The sequence below is a fragment of the Argentina silus genome (genome assembly GCF_951799395.1).
Source record: "Argentina silus genome assembly, chromosome: 2".
Lineage (NCBI taxonomy): Eukaryota > Metazoa > Chordata > Actinopteri > Argentiniformes > Argentinidae > Argentina > Argentina silus.
Genome location: NC_139656.1, coordinates 21,861,644 through 21,884,158, shown reverse-complemented (window position 1 = coordinate 21,884,158; position 22,515 = coordinate 21,861,644). Strand labels below are relative to the sequence as shown.

The window sequence follows — 22,515 nt, the reverse complement described above, 5'->3', positions numbered from 1 at the left end:
GGTGATGTTGTGTGGTACATGTGTCCAAGCCTCTCCCCTAACCCTGCTCTGTTGTCTTCCTCAGGTGAGTTCTGCAACCTGCCTCTCTACATGAAGACAGACCCGTTCTTCAGGAAGCAGGCAGAGCTGCATGACCCCTGCCCTGCCGTGCCGCCCCGAGAGGCCTCCATCCGCAGCCTGGCGCAGCGGGCGTACCACACCCAGGGCCGCCACATGACTCTGGACCCTGCCAAGCAGCAGGCCCTGACGCTGGGCCACTCTGGGCTGGGCAGCCTGGGGATGAGCTCGGGCACTGCCACCCTGCCCCAGAGGACTCTCACCATGCCCGGCTCCAACCCTGCAGCCACAGCCTCCACCTCCAGCACCAGCAGTAACCCCACGACCAGCAACAAGATGGGGGGCTCCAGAGACTCACTGCTAGAGAACAGCTCCTCGGCGCTGGGCAGACTGCAGAAGCAAGGGGTTGGAGCCTACTCCAAGTCTTACACATTGGTGTAGCCCCTCTCTTAGCAGACTATCCTCTCCTGTCTTACTCCAGTGTCCATCACTCCAGGTCAGGGAGGGCATGCAGCAGCAGGTGTCGCAGTTTTACCCCAGCTAACAGCTAACAGCTAATTGCCCAGTAGCGTGATTAGTATTCTTCTGACCTTGGGTTACTGTTCTTACCAGAGACAGACCAGAGACCAATGTCACCTGCCTGATTCATGCTCACCTGGACCTGTATAAAGTAACTATCTCCTGCTAACAGTCGTAGCCTGCTGCCGCTCAGCTCCAGTGGGGACACACAGAGGAGACCTGGAGGTTTTTTCTATGGTCATTTCAAACAGTTGAGTATTATTGAGGAGATGGCAGCTCAGTACTCATGCTGATCAAGTCTATGAGAGCAGAGGCTGTGTTCCCACACCAGTGTGTGTCACACACACACACACACTCATGCTGCCCTCCATGGTTTGAGCATAAGCCCCTCTGCAGGACTACCAGTTGTATCCTTTAGTCTCATCTCACTCTCTCTGTGTCTCTCAATGTCCAGTCTCACTTTCCACCGACAGTTCTCAATCTCTCTATGTGGGTTCCATAAGGAAGGATTCAGGTGCACCTCACTTAGAAGTTTAAGTTAAACATTTGTTGATATTCTCCACACTCCCCCTTCCCAACTCGACAGTATCTGATAGCTTTTGACCGAAAATAACATGACAACCCAAATGACCCAGCAATGATTTGAAAACATCAGGGCTCTCGCAATACAAACAAATAGAGAATATTTGGTATTTTAAAGATTTACGTATATATTTCTATATAAGTATATTATGTCATTTAAGTGAAATTACGACAAAGTATAAAATATACAACCATTTTAATGTTTTAAAAATTATAAGAACAAGACAATCGCTCAATCTGTGAGGAGCAGTGAAAGAGGGGGCGGATTATGAAGGAGAAGTAAGTGTGTATATAGGGGGTGTACTGTATGTAACTGTATGTAGACAGGCTGAGAGGAAAGAGTTGAGTTCCTGAACAGACAGGAAGTATCCATCTCAAAGCCGCTAGTTAGTATCTCATGAGGTTGTCAGTGATTGGTTGGTGTAATTACTTTCAGAAGCCAAATCATTTTCTCTGAGGACGGGCGTATCCAGGGTGACCTACACTGTTGACACTGTTGTCTATCATTTCTCCACATTTGTTGACCTTTAACATGAGTAGACCAGAGGCCAGGAGCTGGGCCTCAGGTATGGGCTGATGGCCTCTGAGAAGACAGTCCCCTGCATCTTCTACCATCCTCTCAGCCTATGTGTTACTCTGTTCCCCTCACTCACACCTATACAAAATGGCCACCAAGACCAAGGAGGATAATCATGTGAAGTACTGTAAGTGAATTTTCGAATGAACCTGAGAGTCGTTGCCAGTCAGGGAGTTCAGTTTGGATATGATAAGATGACGTACAGTGCTCTATTGGTGTCTCTGTTGCTGCCCTGTCTGAAGTACTGTATATTTCCCATTACCTCTCCATTTTGTGCTTCTGTACATCAACATCAACCTGTTGGAATGTCTAATGATGCATCTCCATTCTGGTGTTTTTGTTGTTGTTTTTTATTATTTGTTAAGGTCCGTTCATTTTGATTGAATATGTTTTTTTGTTTTTTTCATTTGGTTTGGCTTTTTTGAAAATGTAGGTTCCGGAGGCCAGGCAGTACTGAGGAATCCCACCCATGGCTTCGGCCAGTTTAGCCAAGTGAAATCAGGGACCCATAGCTCTTTAGCTCACACACACTGAAATTGTATATACTAGACTGGGTCAGGAAAACCTGCCGCTTCCAATCTTACCCCCCCCATTCAACTCTCTCTTAAAACTGTTTATAGATTAACTCTTGTACATAAAACACAGTTTTGTATGAAGAGCTATTTTCGTCAGAATAAACCAGGGCACAGATCAGGGTTGAATGCCCCAACTTCAAAATTAAAACAACATTAATGAAATATTGGTTTGATAAATTTTGATTTCCGAAACAGGCAAGAAATGCATTGTTCTCTAATCCCTTTATGTTTTTGATACTAATTTGTTGCATTTTTATTCTTTTTTAAAGGTCTTTTGATGTTGTCATTTGTCCTATTTACTTTTTTTATTATATATTTTTTTTATTTTGTTCATCCTCAAAAATGACATTGCATGCTTGGTAAAAGGGAAAAAGTGAGGGAAGAAATGTATGAAAATTAAAAATTTGAAAAAAATAATTGTTGAGGGGATTCCAAACATTTGTTTGAGTTGCTTCTAATAGCAATTGCTTGTGTTTAAAAGAACATTTTCTATGAAAAGAAAAGAAAAACAAACAAAAAGAGTATTCTAACACCTTGTGCAATAAAGCTATCTTTCTATACACCACGACTCCTGTCATTCATTATAGACTTTGTCTGCTCTGCTGTCAAGACACACTGTCAATGGAATCATGAACAGAACCAAAGAATAATCAAGATTGATAGTGATAGTACAGTATTGACACCACTAATCAATGAGAGCAATGATCGACGATTACAATGAGAGAACTCATGTAGCATATCATTGTTTTACTGTTGGAACACATCAGTTTATGACTTCCACATCTTTGTTATGTGATTGTGTTCTGCTTATAGAGTGAATTATGCCTCAACCAATTATCAGGCCCATGTTGTTCCCCTATGTTCAGGCTAAAAACATCTCTAGTGTCAGCCTTGGTCCACAGGTCAATCATCATACATTTTGAGTACTTCTAATCTGTGAAGACAGACGCTGTACCGCCTTGTGATTGGGCTACAAGTAGAGGTCCACTAGACCACTAGAGGTCACCATACTGTAACTCCTGAGAAAAGGTCCATTTCACTGTATCACCATCAACTATCCTGTCTGTTAACCAAAGATACCATTGTTTATTGATCAGGATCAATGTCAAAACTGCTAACCACTGCATAGGAGTCACACATTGGGCACTAATATAACAAACAGCAAGCTAATGTCACCCTTTCTTTTGTCTACAGTGCATGCGTTTTAATGGTAACTCATTGGTGGTGTTTTTCATTTGGCTAAAAACAAAAACAAACTGTAAATTGCCAGTAAAAAAATGTCCTCACTGTAATCCTTCTGGGTCTGTCAGAGAGTGATAGAAACCACAGAGCTTTGGTCTGCTTTGAGCTCTGCTCCCTCTGTGTGTGTGTGTGCATGCGTGCGTGTGTGCTTGTCTATGCAGCAAGGGGATGGCGCACATTCCACAATTCACACACACTATATGTATACACACACACACACACACACACACACACATTCACACATTCACACACACACACTCAAGAGTGGAAGCAGCTGCTCTAGGTTTGAGAGCACTACGCAGAACTAAGCAAAGGGGGAGAGGGAGAGTGATGGACAGACAGGTTAAATGGACAGACTAGCAGAGGGACAGAGAGCCAGCAGAGTGAGTGGACAGAGCGCACAGAAGACGCATCAGGGAGAGAGCTGAGGGAAAAGAGAGGAGAACAGCAACATCTAAAGAGACTCCTGCTATAGAACATTACACTTATCTCTCCACCTCAGGATCCACAACCTCTGCACAGGTAATACCCACTTTATGATTCTGTTATTCTGTATTCTGTCAATCAGCTTGTAATTATAAACAAGGGTTTAACTGGGGTAGAATGATGTGTAGCAGAATTCCACCCACTTTAGGTTGGTAAACAGCGTAGAGTGGTAATTCATGTCATTTCTATAGAATAATTATCATGGAGAAACAACCAGTTTTGTGGACAGTTCCACCACCTACAAAATCCCACTTTAAGCCCTGATTATAAACCTCTAAATCCAATGAGACATAAAGCCTACAGATATATTTGATGTTTGATTCGACACAGCTGTTTTGCTCCCTGAAAAAACCAACAGGAATATTTATTATTTACCATTTCAGACAGACTGGCATACTTTGATTGTCTGAACAAAAGCATATTGTTTATCAGAACAATGTGGTCTAGGTTATTGCTAAAGCTTTTACCATGCATTTAGTCATGCTTCTCTGTTTTACTGTTTTCAGACAACAGTGTTGTGTTACTTTTCTAGTAGAATTCTGTTCTCTGCTCATAAAAAACATCAAACATTTGTTTACATATTTACATGTTTTCTTTGCTCATGAGAGGATTTTCTCTAAGTTTTGCATATCATCAACTTATTTTGTAAAGCTGTCTTATCCCATCAGAACCCAAAATATAACCGTGTTTTACTAATTTCTTTGTAAACAATGTAATTGTAAACAACCCACATATAGCTTCAAAACATGGTTAAACCATTTTGGTCTCATGGACGGTCAGTTCTTGCGTCCATAACTCTTGTGTCTATGAAACTAAGAGTGGTTACTCCAGCCCCATCCCTCAGCTGTTTACCAAAAAAGTGATTGCCCCTTTAACTTAGTACTGCCAACAGTCTCTTAACAGCAAATCAGGTGCTTAAACCACCTGTATCACTATAATTCCTAGAATATGTGCCGTTGCACACATCTTTGTGTATGTGAGTGCGTGTGTGCGTGTGCGTGTGTGCACGTATGTGCGTGCGTGTCCGATGGTTCCCATTAAGCCGATCGTGAACAGAACAGAAACCCCAGATATGACACAGTGACCTATTTGAATATCTTTCAAGAAATGAGTCAATGAATTTGCTTGTTATTGAGGCCACAATACGTTTCATTCTTGTTAATTTTACTCAACCTTGATCACATGTAATGTTTATCACTCTTACCCAGCTGTGTTTATCTGCCCTCTTTTACAGTTCATCAGGTGTGGTCAAAGATGGACCCAGTGTTGGAGATGTCCGTAATGCTGTCTAATGCCAGTGTAGGTGTGGCTCCTCCTTTTAACCACAGTGACCCAGTGGAGCCATTCTCAGGCCTGCAGTTGCTACTAAGCTACCGCCCACTCTTCCTGTCTCTCTACTGCCTCCTGGTGGCTGTGGCCTGTGTGGGCAACGCCCTCCTGCTGGCCTGCATCCTGGCAGACAGGAAGCTGCACAACGCCACCAACTTCTTCATTGGTAACCTGGCGGCGGGCGACCTGCTCATGTGCCTGTGCTGTGTCCCTCTGACGGCCTCCTATGCCTTTGAGCCGCGTGGCTGGCTGTTTGGGCGGCCTCTCTGCCATCTGGTCCCCCTGCTCCAGACCACCACCGTTTTCGCCTCAGTGCTGTCACTCACCGCCATCGCCGTGGACCGCTACGTAGTGGTGGTTCACCCTGTGCGCAGGCGCATCTCTCTTAGGCGCTCTGCAGCCGTGGCTGTGGGGGTGTGGCTGTTGTCCCTGGTGCTGGCCTCCCCGCCCTCCCTGCACACTAGCTACATGGACCTGCGTCCGCACGGACTGGACCTGGTGGTGTGTGAGGAGTTCTGGCCAGACTCGGGCCAGCTCAGGCTGCTCTACTCCTGCTTGGTCCTGCTGGCCTCCTACTTGCTGCCCTTGCTGTCCGTCAGTGTGGCCTACTGTGGCATCACGGCCCGCCTGCGCCAGCGCTGCCTCCCCGGAGCCCCCTCCTACAGCCTGCAGTGCTGGAACAGGAGGAAGAGGAAGACCTTCTCTCTGCTGGTGCTGTCTGTGCTGGCCTTCGCCTTCTGCTGGCTGCCACTGCAGGTGCTCAACCTGTTGCTGGACCTGGACCCAGACTTCCACATCATGGGCAAGCGTTACGTCAACCTGCTGCAGGTGTGCTGCCACCTGCTGGCCATGAGCTCCGCCTGCTACAACCCCTTCATCTACGCCTCACTGCACAGCAAGGTCCGCCAGCGTCTCTGTGACTACCTGAGACCCCGGGGTCGGCAACAGGGCAGCCTGTTCTCCCAGCATGCATCACAGCACAACAACAACAACACCTGCCTGAGCATGATATCTGAGCAGCCTGGTGGACAGGAGCAGGATGGGCCGCAGACCAGCGCAGACAACTCCTTCTGAGACAATATGAGACACACTCTGCATGCTGTACAATAGGAGTCAGGTCAGAGTGGTGAGAGGTTCAATGTTGACTAGTCCACCCTTTTTATCCCTGGTGTTCCTCACCCTTACCTTACCTCTCACCTTCATCTCCAGGTCATCATGACCACACTGTGAACCCAAACCCATCCATCGACAGCACTCACTAATCCAATTAAACTCTCCACGGGTGCTTTTAGTCCAGCTTCACAGCATGTCAGAGTTGGTCCTGATAGCAGTATTGTTTTGGTGAGACCTGATGTCCTCCCGTTCTCCTGCAGGCACACTCAGCAACACTCAGATGAAATTAGGGCCAGTAATGAGGCGAGAGGACACAGGTGGCACACCTTCTCCCCCATCCACCTCTCTTTCTTTCTTTCTTTCTTTCTTTCTTTCTCTCTTTCTGTCAATACATTCTATCACTATCTAGCTGTTAGCTGTCAGCTGTATAGCAGTGGTCCTCTTCTTCACCTCTGTGTGCTTGTACACTGATAGCTCACTGGATTGGCATTGTGCATGTATGTCCTCATCACCTCTCACAGTATAGATCATATTGGGTTGTTCACTTTCCACAAGTTGTTTTAAGTGATTATGTCAAGTGAAATTTAATGTTTATGATAATGATATGTAATGTAATGACACCTACTTTGGACCCATGATAGTGACTCATGGCAATACTATTTGCAAAATTAGGTCAGTTCTAGCATCATTGCATGAAACCATGCATGTTTACATCACTGTACATGTTTGTATTATATAGTAAGGATGTACCGTAGATATACCAACTTGAATAAAATATATGATGATGTCCGTGTGGTCAATTTCTACATCAATTTCTATTTGGCTTTATTCAACAATAATAGACTCGTTGCTCGAGAGGAATTTGGAAGAGGTGTGTACTGCTGAAGGTACTGATTGTTTCCCTTTCTGTCCAGGAGTGACTGTGGTTATGGGTGTAGGCACAAAGCCATCTGTGTGGGATGAGCAGCTATTGTCAGGTGTCTGTGCAAACCAAGCTCAGATGTGTATCTATCAGAAGCCCAGGAGCTGACCGTGGTGGAGACTGACTCATAGAAGGCCACTATGCTGTTGGGTGACAAACAGGTCAGGTGAACACCTGGAGAACCCTGGAATTAAATCAACAGACTGAGCTGTGCCTCTTATCTATCCTCAAAGAGTTCCTTCTTGCTCACACATACTCTCTCTCTCTCTCTCACACACACACACACACACACAGACAGCTTTCGTAAAATCTAAATACTGGTAGTCACATCTTACCACTATGCTCTCACTGTAGTCTAACACATCACAAATGTATCCCTCTCCCTCACACATTATCATATCCACGTTCTATAACTGTAATTGTCTGTCTATTTTGCTGTGCCTGTGTCTAATGATCGTGCTATGCTATAGAGGGCTATGTTAGGGTGTCTGAATGGGTGTGTAATCACCATTGATACCCCGCAGTCACAGCCCATTTTTGACAAATGCTTTGTTTACCAATCATGACAGATTTTGAAGTTCATGTACGTGTGAACTCTCTGTGGTATCCTATATTCTCTGTGCAGTCTCCCTGCTTGGAGCCTGATAGGGCCATCTAATGCATCAGACCTTGGCTCATAGGGGTGAGAAAAGGCCCTCTTAAGAGCTTTCTCATGTCTGGAACTGTGAAAAATTCTCAATGACACCAAAGGTCATGCAGGCTGATGAAACCACTGATGAAACTGGTGTTAATATGAGTCGCTGACTCCCAGCTTTCCTAGACGCACAGTGCTTGCTTCCTAAAGTGCTAACTACAAATAAGAGCTTGTAGCTTTTTATACATTGTGTAGAATTGTATTCACAAAGTATATGTAAAGAAAAACATAAATATTCCATTTGCAGCATTATAAATGTACTGTATGTTGTTTGTCCACGAAATGAAACCCTTAACTGGTGCAACACGGACAAATACATGTCATGATAGTTATACTGTAGTACATCTCAAACTAACCCATTCTCAAGAATATTCTTCAAGAATATTCAACAAGTTAACAGTGGTTTAGTTGTGCGATGCTGCTTGCATTGTGATGTATGATCATGGAGAACAGCATAATGGGTACAGTATACATACATGTAATTGGCTTAAAAAAAATGAATAACTTCTGATCTTACTGTAAGTGACACATCTGATGTTATGTCTCACACCTCCAGAAACCAACCGGGATATGAAAAGGTCATCTGCTGGAAGCTGCAAACACCCTTACATATAAACCAAGTCCAGGAGGCATGTGTACACCAGAGGAGGCTGGTGGAGGTAGAAATCAGAGGACGGGCTCATTGTAATGCATGGAACGTTCAATGCATTAGAATGAACCCGTCCTCCGACTGTGAGCCCTTCCTACTCTGATGTCTACCTTCACTAGCCTCTACTGGTGCAAACCAACAGCTGGGAACAACAAGTACTCCTACACGTATGACATACAGCTCAACTGGAAGGCATTTACAATGTGTGAAATAAGAACAGCATGCAAGGAGACAGATGGGGATGGTAGACAGAAAGCAGGTGTATTAAAAGGCCACTTACTGCATATCTACTTTAATCTGATGCAATGCACACACCATGTACATTTAGATCACAGGAGAGCTGATCTTCTCTCCCACACAGAAGAAACAGCCTCTGTTTTTATTGTAATAAACAAGCCAGTGATACATCTGTGCAGGTAATTAGAAGAGAAAGAAACAGAGACGAGACACAACCGGCACTGCTAATCCACACCACCTCAACTCAATGCTTAGGAGGTCGACTCATCAGCCATGAAGGGCCCTCAAGCAAGAGCCCAGGCAATGGGAAAAAACACACACACACACGCACACACACGCGCGTGCGCACACACACACACACACACACACACACACACACACACACACTCACATACACGCACACACACTTTCTCTCTCTCTCTCAAGCTCCTTAGCAACAGAGACATCTGCATGACATTCTAATCAGCGCCTTAGGTCTGGAGTCCGGACTGGGATGATTTTTAGTATGTACGTGTTTAACATGCACAAGCTTTCCCTTCGCTACTGGCCTACAGTGGGCCTGCTAGTGACAGAGACTGGGTCAATGCTACTCAATCAATGCTACTCAATCAATGCTACTCTCTCTCTCTCTCAAGCTCCTTAGCAACAGAGACATCTGCATGACATTCTAATCAGCGCCTTAGGTCTGGAGTCTGGACTGGGATGATTTTTAGTATGTACGTGTTTAACATGCACAAGCTTTCCCTTCGCTATTGGCCTACAGTGGGCCTGCTAGTGACAGAGACTGGGTCAATGCTCCTCAATACACTGGAGGTAAAACAATGGCTAAATGTGCTATACTTGCTACTTTTGGTGGAGTTTATTATTATATCATATTATTCTATATCATAGAGGCAACATTTACCCACTGGTTCCCCTCAGGCTGTGGAGGAGTGACCTCATGAGTATGACCATCTCTAATAATGCCATTACAGCTGAGGAGCCAGCAGGTGGCGTCAGAAGGTTCATATGGATACAGACCCTCCCCAGAACGTCATCCCCACTGTGATGAAAGTATTTACCCAGAGCAGCCACACATGACAAGTAGGCAGTAAATTATTGATGACTTTTCAGTGGTACCTTCACCAATGCCTAATTATTACACCCACTGATAAGGAGCTTCAGCAATAAGGTTCATAGCAATAAGCTTATATTATTTCTGTGAATTATGGATAGGAATATAATATGAATTGTGTGGTATTACATATCATATTCATTATGGCCACAGAACTCATATTCTAGAGACTTACCTCAAAAACTAGGGTGTTATCGTTTACTAGAATTAACTTATTCTCATCAATTAAAGGTTTAAATAAGATGCAATGTCATGACAAGCATGTTCATATGTACTTTATTACAAGCTCAAAGTGCTTCCTCCCCTTAGTGGTCGAGTGCTGCATTAAGTCAGAGAGACCGTTGAATATATAATTGATGAGAACAAACATTCATTCAGTACATCGCATACCTTTCATGTTCATCATCATCATCATCATGCAACAAAATGGATGGCGGGACAGTCTGCTGCATCGTACACATACACACACACAATCACAGGAAGTCGGAGGACAATTTTACAAGATTTAATTTATTAACTATGATACAGATCACATAAGGCCTTCATCTTCATACACCATTCTCAGTCAGACAAATTCCATGGTTTGCTGTTGATGCACGGTACTTCATCTTTCACTTTTAAACTATTTCACGTTTGTATTGTTTTGTTCTCACACTAATTTTATGTTTTAAAATAATGAGAGTGGTTGCACCTTCTCCCTTGGCGTGTTCATAAATCATGCACTAAACTTAAGTGGCCTTAAACCATTCACAAAATCGTAAAAATGGACTTTCAATCATTGAAATACACACTAAAAATGTTTTTCTACCATTGACTAAAGGGCAAAGTGTTAGACCCCCTAACATACAAATAAACAACCATTTTAGTATAGTATGCTCTCGCCTTTTTTTTTTCTTTTTTTTTTTCCATTGAACAGCAGATCTGTCGAGGTTGTGTCAAAAATGAAGTGATGCAGCCAAATCCTCTGAGCCAAAGTCACATTCTAGTGGGACAGTTTGGTTTGTTGTTCCCATCTCCCCAGCTGTTGTGCATGCCATAATACTGTACTGCCCCTGGCCTGGACTCTGTGGGGAGTCACCTCCGCATTAGTCCATTGATCACGAGAGGACTGTTTCACACAGCATGAAAATCCCTAAAGTACCAGTGAGTGATCCCAAGTATTGAGTTAACCCTCGATACAACCAATCGTTTTAACTGGCCTATTAGATGCTGGCTAACTGAGAACCATCCAACAACACAGCCATGCAGGACTACCATGTCTCGTGGCCGATACCCACTCATCCCCGGAGGCTGCCAACAGAACTACTCTTATGGGACAGTCCAAATTCGTATTCATAAAACGCAGTGGAGGGTGGGGGGAGGGTATTCCTTCAACTTACCTACCACTAAATGTACTGCTTGTTTGTTTTTTCTACAACAAAGAGGACAACAGGTGAACACCAAACTAAAGCCCGCTGGGTAGACATTCCTGAGCATGAGTGAGTCCATACACATGTTCCATCTCCACAGGTGCATACTGTAGTTACTGTAGTTGCAGCAGTAGCATTTTGTGAATACCCACTCTCTCCCTCTCAGTTAAAAGGTCCTTAATATTACATGAGTACAAAGATCTCAATTGGCTAGACACCCACAGCAACACATCCAGTAGCCTATCATTTCTCAATAGGGCAATGGTTTCCATAGCCACCAGATACAGCATTGTAGAGCAGGTGAATATAGAGGCATGGTCTGGTATCACTCATCTCTATCTCTCTCACCTCTCTCAGCCCTTCCTAGTTACGTTGCTTATGTGTCATTCAATCATTCCCAGAAGCCATCTCCAATTCAATCATTAATCCCCCCCCCCCCATTTATGGTAAGTGATGTCATTCTAACCCAGGGTATTCCTCAGCTGGATTCAAAGAATCTGTCTACTGACTCTTGCTCCACCTCACTTCCCTAAACAAAACCATTCAAACCAATCTGGTTCCACATTCACAACCCGATAGCAGTAGACATGTGTAAGAGCATGAGCTACAGGCTATTTCAAACCTGCACTCTCAGAACAAACTATTTCTGGCATGGTTGGATGACAGACGAATATGACCAGTATTCAGATCAGATGTTCCATGGGGTTATACAATAAGGTGAGCCCTGAATCCTCCAAAAGAACACTTGTTTTGATGACATGATCCTGTTAAAAGAGTCTCCACTAATGCCACACTCACCCATTATACAAACAAGTCAATTGATCAATGTTGCATTTCATGGAACTTAACACTATAATTCAAAAGTGCTTCAGATAAGTACGTGGATACAAAAAACAAGGGTTTGATGTAAACAAAGTTTGATCTGCCAAGGCCCCTTAAGAGGCAATGGGTATGGCTGCTTGAGCTGTGAACTCAACACACAAAAACATTCTGTCCCAATAACCCCCTCTCAAAACAAAAAAACCCAACATAGTGACCATTAAAGTGCATCCCTGGATGTCCCCCCACCCCACCCCCACCAACTGCCCCCCCTCCCCCCCAACTGCCCCCCTACCCCCACAGAATCCCCCTACCTGCGCCCGCCCCCTCAGAGAGAGCCTAGGACAATGACTCCAGGCAGGGATCTTACAGGCTGACAGGGAGGATCCTCTCACGGCTGTGGCATGTGATTGCACACACACACACACACACACATACACACATACACACATACACACCCATCAGAGAGGCACAGTCCATACATCCAGTGGCTACTTTCATCAACAAAACACATATCAAACTATTATACACAAATAAAAAACAAGGTCGGCACAAATCATATCTTCCAGCTTGACATGGAGGCTTGGACTTTTTTCGTAGTGTTAGGGTAAGAAAAGGTTGGCAGAGAGATGCTTACTGTAACAATGACCCCCGTGCCCCCTTTCCTGTGGGTGTCCTAACGTCCAATTCCAGGTTATCAGGGGGTAAAGGGCAGAGGAAGGAGTCATCATGGTGATCTGCACTGGCACACAGGTGTCAGGGGCAACAGCATGGTGTTTACAAGTGGCAAGTTGGGTAAGTGGCGAGTTTCATACGTTCCTTGACTCCTTTCTCTGCTACCTATGTTATCAGTGACTGTATGATGTAGAGTGTGTGTGTGTGTGTGTGTGTGTGTGTGTGTGTGTGTGTGTGTGTGTGTTTGTTAGTAAGTGACTAAGGTCCAGCATCATGGGCTTGTGTGCTCCGGCTCAGTGTCTCTCACAGTGTCTCTTGCTCAGCGGGGGCGTGGTGGGAGTGGGGGTGTTGGTGGAGGGGGGGCAAAAGGGACGACAGGGGGGACTGGGGGGTGGTGGGGGGAGACTGCTGCAAAGGGCTGAAGTGCGTGGTGTTTGGGGGAGGAGAGGAGCGGTAGCAGGAGTAGGCAGAGCCCCCAGTGAGGGTGGTGGTGGGGGAGGCGGGGAGGCCAGCCAGGCCGGTAGGAGAGTCAAGGAAGGGCTGGTTGTAGAAGAAGAAAGCACACTGGTGGATGAAGGACTCGATGATTGTCTGGTAGGTGCGGGTGGCGGTCAGGGCGTCCATGGTGGTGAAGTCAGGTCTCATGAGCGTTGGCCAGAAACAGATGGAGAGGTTCTCACTGGTCATCAGGTTCAACCTGTGCATCTGGCTCACCCTGTCAAAGACACAAACAAACTCCCATCTACCATGGCAACAAACACAAACCACAACAGCACTAAAATGGTTTCAACCACAATGCTTCAAGAAAAGGTCATTCAATGGAACAGTTGTGCACTCTGGCTATACTCACTTGTGTAAGTGGCTCATGACAAATTTAAAGCTGTCATAATTCTCCCTGGGGAACTTCCTCAACACATCCTTCATGGTGTACAGCCTCTGTTCCCTGTCGTTGATCTCTGAGCACAGACAGACAAGAGGGGGGAGGGTCAGTGCTGTGACTCAGATTATATCAACACTGTCATTTTGTCTCAGCAAGTACACACACACACCTCCTTATTCTGTGATAATGTTCCATGAATGATACCATGGAACAATCATTTACACATGGACAAAAACCTGATAGAGCAGAATAGACCTTTCCCCATCCCACACACCTCCCAAAAGACCAAAAGACCTCCCCAGGTAACAACCTTACACTGCCTGCCTGCCCCCCCACACCCCGCCCCCCCACACCCCACCCCCCCCCCACCACCACCACCCTGTCATGTCTTACTGAAGGCCTCCAGCAGTTCCACCTGCAGAATGCAGGGCACCAGGGGCTCGGGCAGCTCAGAGAAGAAGCTCTTCAAGGCCCCCGCCACTGTGTTTATAGAGAAGTCCTTCTCCACCAAGTCAAGCCCATGATCTGCAAATAGAAAGGGGGGGGGGGGGGGGTGAGAACAGAAACAGTCAGCATTGCGCTAAATATATAACACATTTTGTTGTACGTCATAACTTCCTCTGCAACGACGGGTCATGTGTCTATATATTGATTAGTGAGCCACATAACAACTAACACCAACTATCTGAAGGCATGGGGGCAGTCTGGTGTATATGATGTCCCTTCATGGGGCTGGTATATTGTTTAAGACCAGACAGGCTTAGCTGACTCACCCTGGTCAAACTGCCTCTGCATGCTCTCCATCTCAGACTTGTTCCCGCTCACCCGGTACAGGCCCTCTGTGTTCAGCCCTGCCGAAAGACAGACAGACAGAGAGAGACAAAGATAGAAACAAGGATGAACGCTTCATTAGATCAGCCCTATTGGAAACGGATGACACAATACAAATGGTACAGCCAATTAGAATACTGGCACAGCGTTGATCACTGAATGCATTTGAGGGAAGAAAAGCAATCATAATACATTCGCATTACATTGTAGTCATTTCGCAGACAGTCTTATTCAGAATGCCTTACAGCCTTCTTACTTGAATGCACTTGTAACAATCACATTATACACTGAAAGTAAAACCTTCCTCTAGAATAAATGTTAGTAAAAAATCATGGTGACGGACGACAGTAATGACTGCATCCATCAGCAAAGCTGGCCAACCTCTTAGTAAAGCCTTTATCAACAGACAAGACTGTTTATACATTTCCCACAGGATACAATTCAAAGAACATCACTCCCACCCCCACCCAATCACACACATGCACGCACACAGAAAATGGTGACTTACCTGTGGTCTCAATGAACCGGACACACTTGTCAATAAAGAGTGGGATTGGTCTGTCTGGGGAAACCACGTTCACTAGTGGTACCCCAAAGTAACTGCTCTCCAGGGGCTTGGCAATGGAGGGTCGGGGCTTTGGTCTTGTTTTCTGGAAATGTTAACATTTAATTGTCAATTGTAAGGATAAAATATTTTAGTCATCTTAACACTGCTTCTCTGTAGCTGGCACAACAAGGTTGTAACAGTATGTATTGCCGTTCAGCATCAGCAACAAGAACTGCCTCATCAAGTGTGTTTCTCTCACTCTTGAAATACTCAGTGAATGAGTGCTTTCTTCTGAAGTTCTTCCCACACAACTTGACTCACACAAAGAGGCACAAATAGCTTGTGAGCATATTGAGTTTTGCAGGGATAGGTAATTGCTTATTGTTTTAACACAAAACCATCAAAAAGGATCAAAAGGATAAAGTGTAACCAAGTCTATAATAGCTATAAAGGCTTGCAAGCAATTTTTCTAAAGATAAAAAAGAATAGTTTACTGATTAGCAGTTAAGAGGACGCATCTGTGGCAAACATACCTTGGCAGTTCGCCGCAGGCTCTTCAGAATGTTCCTCTTTTTGGGGTCCTCACCCTCCTCATTGACCAGACTGTCTCCTTTCAGGGTTCCAAACTCATCCTCCTTGGTCTTTGGCAGGGCCCCCATCTCGTCATCACTGCCGATGAAGCTGGTGCGGAAGCTGCTGAATTTCCCCAGGCGCTTGGAGCGGTCGCGGTAGAGCCGAGGTTTCACCCCCGCCGCCGAGAACTTCCTCCGGCGTTCCAGGGAGCTGCTGTCTGCCTCGCTGTCAGAGCCATTGCCATTGGAGTGCATCCTGTTGGCGTTGCGGATGGTGATGATCTTGCCCTGTGTGCTGTCGTGGGGTACAGAGTAGATGATCTCTTCGTTGCTTGGGCGGGGTTTGGACACGGCGTCCATTGGCTCAGCATAGTCTGAGGGGTCATAACCTCCATCTCCACCTGGTACCCAGGTCACAGCAGAGGGTAGAGATCGACGATGGCCTACCGTGTCTGTGTATGGGTTACGGCCCACCTTTCGGAAGTCAAAGGTGACGGTGGGCTTGGGCCGCACCTGGGGAGGAACCTTGTTGTTGAGCTTGTTTTCAAAGGAGCTGATGTCAGAGATGACTGAGACGTCACTGGAGTCCAGGTCAGGGATACTGAACCCCCCACCATGGGAGGTGAGTGTGCCATCATAGTAGGGTGGTGATGGCTCCACATCATCTTCTGAGTCTAAGAACATGGTGACGGGACTGGGTGAGCTACAGCGTGGGGAGTAAACAGTCTCATTGGTGCACGCCTCCGCCACATTATCATACATGTGCGTAGCCTCCACGATGTTACGCTTCTCCACCACCTCCATCAGGAAGGAATTAAACATTTCTATCCTGTGCAGGCCGCCGACCACCCCTCCAGACCCACACACCACACTGTTAAAGCGGCCCTCAATCTCATGGGCCAGCTCCTCCCCCTGGACCAACTGCTCACGGGCAGCCTCGCTGTCAGTCAGCTCCACCTGGCTATCCCCTACTGCCAACAGCTGCACTGGGATGATGTCCTGGACCTCACACAAGAAGGCACACAGGGTCTCGAGGGAGGCCTTGCGGCGGGCAGAGTACACAGCTATGTACCCGTGCACTAATCTGCTCTTCCTCAAGGAGAAGGAGGCATGGTAGGAGAGCAGGGAGAGTTCGATTACCTGCTTGTGACCACATACTGTCTGCTCCAATATCACCGAGGTTCCACTGTTGGATGTTGGCCTGCAGTGCTGAGGCAGCAGGAATGGGGAGAGGAGCTGTTCAACATCGTAAGAATCTCCACACATCAAGCACATGACGATGCGGATGTCTGCCTCTGGGCTAGGCTGGTGAGGAGAGTCTCTGAGGCCTGGTGGTTGAGGGGGCATGGGTGGGGAGCTGCTACTAAAGGATGTGCTCCTCCTAGAGTCCAGGAGACCCCTCAAAACCTGGTTAATTTGAGTCTCATTCACATTATGACCGTAACCCACACCAGGGGAGGCAGGATCTAAGAAGTTACACTGCAGCCTCCTTGCTACCTGCTGTCCCTGTGTTATCAGGCCTAAAGCAGTTTCTCCCCCAATATCTGCATAGGTCCCAACTCCCCTTTTAGTGACTAAGAGAAGAGACGTTGAAAGCTGAGCTAGCTGGCTGTCCCTTCTACCAAGCGTTGACTCTCTCAATCTCTCAATGCTTTCTACAACATAAGTTAGGGACTCTTTTGAATTATATAGACACATGCATCCGTGAGGGGTGAATGTAGGCGTGTGAAAGGAGTTCACAGGAAGTCGTACATTGCCCTCGATGGGTCGCAGTGTCAGCTCGTACATCTTCCCATCCAGCACGTACCTGTCATCATTGGTGCAGAGAGCCCTAATCTCATTGGCAAATTCCCTGGCTAGTCCATCTTTGCCTAGTATCACAAGGTTGATTCTGTCAGCCTTGATATCCCCAAAATGTGCTTTCACATCAAAAAAGGGGTAGCATGTAGGGAAGCGTGAGGCTAGGAGCTGCTCAATCTTGAAGTCACCACACTGTGGGCTGCTGGGGCAGGTCTCCTTGGTGGGGTGGTAGACAAAGTGGATATGCTTCAACACCAGAGCATCCCTCTCAGCCGGAAGTTTCTGCAAAGCCTTGAACCTCTGCTCCTCCCCCAATAACTCCTGAATGGCCCCCATTTTCTCCTTGCTTGGCTTGGCGTCCACCTCAAGCTCATAGAAAAGCTCAGAGTACTCCAGCAGGAGCTCTTGGAAGTCCTCTTTAGCGTGGTCAATGATCTCTTTTTGGTGGCGGTTGTACAGGTCTAGGTACTCTGGTTCCTCTAGCCACTGGTAGAAGTCTTCATTCATGATGAAGCTGCGGGCCTCTTCCCAGGGCTTGCCAGGTGTCACAAAGGGTGAGGAGGCCAGCTTCTGCTTAAACTCCTGCCTCATCTCTGCTCGTTTGCACTCGTTACGCAGATGCTCCAGGTGGGCATCGAATATGGTCTCCGCAGCTGACGTCTCCAATAGGTCCGAGGGAATACGCTCATCCTCCATATTGTCTATGTGAGATGTGTCCTCCCATGGGGAGTCCTCCAGAACTACAAACCAGTGGGCAAAGTGCTGTTTGGACTCCAAGACCTTCTGTACCCCAGACCAGCTCAGCTGGTCAATCTCATCCAGGTCAGGCACCAAAGCGCTAAGTGCTAGAGGAAGAGTGCTCAGGTAGATTTTTCGACGCCTCTCGATATGCTCCTGCTTCAGACGGTAAACATGCTGCTGGAAGAGCTTTTTGCATTTTGCAGTGCCCTCCAAAAAGACATATTCCTTGAACTCTGTTGAGGTGTTCATGCGTCGACTGGTGTTGAGCCAGGTTTCATTGTGGTTCTTCACGATACGGTTCACTAGCCATTCATAGCGGTCCTTGGCAGAAGCTATCTGCTGACTCTGGAGCTTGAGAGCCTCGAAGTAAGGAATGATCTTGGGCTTGCCCCTACCCTTATCAAGGAGTTGCACCAAAGTAAGGAAGGCTAGGTCAACATTGATATTAGAGCGTGCAGATGTCTCCACCACCGGAAGACTCTTTTTAGTGATGGCAAAGGTGTGTGAATCTTTGATGTAGCGTTCAACTCCCTCATCGCACTTGGTAAGAACCAGCACAATGGGCTTCTTTGTCTTGCTCAGCTGACCATAAAGGTTAGTGACAAACTTCAACTGGTCATCAAAGTTGCGATTCATGCCCCTGCTGACATCAACGCATAGCAGGAATCCATCAACCTGTATCTTACCCTCGGGCATCTGCTTCTGCTCAAAGTCCTGCTCCAGCCCAAGCTGGTCCGTGCAGAAGTACATGAGCTTCTCTGCTGAGGCCAGCTTCGTGGAGGCCGCCCTTTTGATGTAGGGCTGCATGGCAGTGCTGCGGTGTGGTTGAAATGTCTGGTCATCGATGAACTCTGTCTGCTCCACCACATGCATCCTGCACTCCGGCCCCTCCTCCATTACCCGCCCCACCTCACCCCAGAACAGGAAATGGTCATTGTTTACCACTCTGCCCCCAAAGTCACTGGTGCTCAGCACTGACGTGTGGTCCAGATAGAAGTCATCAGCACTGGGTCGCACAAAGCGATTACATAGGCAGGACTTACCCACCCCACACTGCCCTTTTTCTTTTTCTGTCCCTGACAAACCCACCACAATAAGGTTGTATGTGGGTGACCGAGCATCTTGCTTTTTTGCCATCATCATCGTCTGCTGACACTCATCCTGCCATAAAAAGCCACTAGATTGGGGAGTACACCTGGATGTGTGTCCATAAAGTGGCTGATGTACAATGAGGATCAGGGAGGAATGAAGTTTAGGAGTTTGAATGTCCTTTAGTGAGCTCCATGTTTTATCAACAGCAGTGTAGTGGTTCAGCAAAAGCAGAGGCCTCTCTCAGTCATTTCTAATGTGGATCTGACCCTGTCAAAACAAAAAAAAACAAAAAATGAAACATTAGGTAAAATCTTCACTTATGGGAAAAGTTTTAGTTCTCCTCTGGTAACATTTGCATAAATGACAGTGATCAAAAGAAAGGACAAGGGATAATTTCCCATTAAATGACAGGATCTCTTAGTCAATGTCTACACATATAACAATCTAGGCTGGACTTTTAACTAGAGTCCGGACTGTTCTGAACCTCTCAGCCATTTGTCTTCACAAGTACTAATCATGGGTCCTGACAAGTACTAACCTTCAACTCAATGACAAGTTTATCACATGTAGGCAACTGTGTGACAGGCCCACATAGGATCACACTTACTGCAATACATCATGTGACTTACCATTCCATTCATGTAGCTAGTCATTAAGGTAAGTCATGTTAAGTGGACCATTCTCAGGGGCACATTAGCCCCATGCCCTTGGGATTGTGACCATTAACCTGCTGGCTAGCAGTTCACTTTCCTAGCCATATGGCTGCTCTGTGCTTCTGGCCAGAGCTATCTTTTTCTGCCTACTCATGACCTGGCAGGTTTTGTAGCGTGAGTAGGGAAGGGAGGGGGAGGAAGAGGAGAGGCACTCTTCACACTAATTGGTATCCCATCCTACAGTAGCTGGGCCAAGAGCATTGAGGGGATGGTCTCTGTGTCTCATAACTATGCAGGATACGTTCTCCATCTTGAGTGAGGCCAAGGACCTCCTCTGACAAAGGGCTGGGCAGTGGTGTTGGTTTCCTTGCCAACCTAAGCTTTTAGTGGTCACTATTAGTGATCTATGCTCTTGACTATTGCCTTGATCATGACTACACCAAAACACAGGGGCAAAAAAACTGTCAGAAGACTATTCTAAGTATTCTGATTTGAATACTCTTTATTGCTGATTTCTGCTGTTGCCATACAAAGAGAAACAACAGATAAAATACCTGCAAGACACACAGATGATCCCCAATGAGTGATACCCCACAGTCAACTCAATCCACCCAGTACCTATAGTATCAGCAAAAGTAGCAGAATTGCCTAAAAATACGATGAGGGGTTTGAATCAAGTTTTGATTTTGGGTGGTCTGCAGTTGCCTAGCACCAAAGTTGGCACAAATGTGCCAAGCAGCACATTTGTTACAATGAGGATGGGCCGGGGGGCGTATAGAGATGCTTAATATAACCACCACAACTGATGCATGACCAGGGAAACCCACTGTGTGACATGAGGATACACAAAGTACAACCAGAAGAAGAACAAACCAGATTCTCTCTCATGCAAATGTGTTCATCATGCATCTATCAATTATAGCCTATAATTACTGTCAATGCGAAAACGAGTATGCTATTGTTGATTAAAACCTTAGATCAGTATAGTTGACAATATAGGTCATTTGAAATCATAATAGTCATGTTAAACTCACACATTTTATTCTGCATTTGAAACGTCTATATCTCTGCCTGACCAAGGCACAGTGGGCAGTCCATAGTGCTCAGCTGAGCTAGGCCTGACAACCAAATTGAACGGGCAAATAGTTATTTGGGAATGAAAACAAGCAAGTCACTTCCCTCGCCCCCGATAACAAAGATCCATCGCTTTCTTCATGCACAAAGACAGATATATGGTTCCATATTGATCAAATTAACCCATTTACCGGGTTCCAATCCCGAATAAATAAAGCAATGGATTAACAAAGGCTTTGGACTGAATTTTCGTGGAAAGAACTGGCCACGCCAGGCCTCTAGTCCACAGAATGAAATTGCAGACTCGTAACTAAACCCATTCACCTCACATTTCTAAACCCATTTTCACTTACCCTACAGCCTACTCTCAATGATTGACAACTGATCAGAATGAGCCAATTATAAATCAGGATGTCTAGTTGTTACATTCCCATTGTTACAATGTTTCAGATTGAAATGGGGAGAAAGTGCATACATACCATCGCTTTCTCCCGTTACATCTGTCAGGCCAGCGCTTGCCGCAGCCCTCGCCGCCTGATATGCATGGGCATAAAGAAACAAAAATAATGTTGATCTTCCGATTTTCAAAAAACACAAATCATAGGGCTATAATCGATACGTAGAGAGATTGTTTGTCTATGGCCGCATTTCGACGGTTTTCTTTACCACTGATCTGATCGTTTTCTTTGAGATAAAACTACAAAGGTTAAAACAATGATATTCCACAGTTTTGTTATTTTTCTCTCCTCTTAAAAAATAAAGGCGTATAAGGCTTGTTTCACAGTCTTCTCCTTGGTTCACCACGTTGCTTTTGACCAATTATTATGTCCATTGTTGTGCCTACATAATGCTGGATCGATCATGCACGGGACACCGGCCGAGTCTGCTGCAATTGCTGTACAGTGTTTCGTTTAAATAAGCTCAATGTAACAAATTGGTAATGTCCTTATCAATTTAACAAGAGATTGCGTGTGAGAAAGTGATTTTTTTTTCCAGCTTCCCAATAATGGCGGCGGCCCTCCTCTCGGACCTAATTCCCCTCTTCTTTTCTCTGAAAAAAGGAGCTACGGAGACAGAAGCGGCGGAGACTCGCCCAGCGGCGCACACACACAACTGCAGCACGTATTTACAAAGGCGAGACGCTGCTGTCATGCCGACAAGCGCAGTCACCATCACATCAGCGCTGCTAAAATGACTTAAAATATCAAACTGACATGATTGCTATGATGTATTTATGTAACAGGAATAGGCCACTTTTCTTCATATCGATATGCTGATCTTTCTACACATCAAATGTCAATGATCAATAGACTGTCTTTTGTTTGG

The 22,515-nt window shown here is 45.8% G+C and overlaps 3 protein-coding genes across 3 annotated transcripts in view; 2 read left to right on the top strand and 1 right to left on the bottom strand.

Moving 5' to 3' along the window:
• Positions 1-498, top strand: part of LOC310824945 (cell adhesion molecule DSCAML1-like) — a gene marked incomplete at both ends in the record, with an annotated part of 49,686 nt that extends 49,188 nt beyond the window's left edge. The window contains 1 exon segment of the mRNA XM_083697304.1: positions 65-498. Within this exon segment, the coding sequence (XP_083553430.1) occupies positions 65-498 (434 nt within the window).
• A 4,794-nt stretch (positions 499-5,292) lies between these two features.
• On the top strand, positions 5,293-6,441 carry LOC310801222 (prolactin-releasing peptide receptor-like; the record flags this gene model as incomplete). The annotated part of the gene is made up of 1 exon (XM_083665217.1): positions 5,293-6,441. One exon carries the CDS (start codon positions 5,293-5,295, stop codon positions 6,439-6,441), a length of 1,149 nt encoding a protein of 382 aa, XP_083521343.1.
• A 6,237-nt stretch (positions 6,442-12,678) lies between these two features.
• arhgap35b (Rho GTPase activating protein 35b) lies at positions 12,679-22,195 on the bottom strand. Its single transcript, XM_083697305.1, has 7 exons — positions 21,669-22,195; positions 15,791-19,729; positions 15,219-15,360; positions 14,653-14,730; positions 14,273-14,404; positions 13,850-13,955; positions 12,679-13,714 (listed from the first exon to the last, which is right to left on the bottom strand). Exons 2-7 carry the CDS (start codon positions 19,511-19,513, stop codon positions 13,303-13,305), a joined length of 4,593 nt encoding a protein of 1,530 aa, XP_083553431.1. The 5' UTR covers positions 19,514-19,729; positions 21,669-22,195; the 3' UTR covers positions 12,679-13,302.
• Positions 22,196-22,515: the final 320 nt, after the last annotated feature.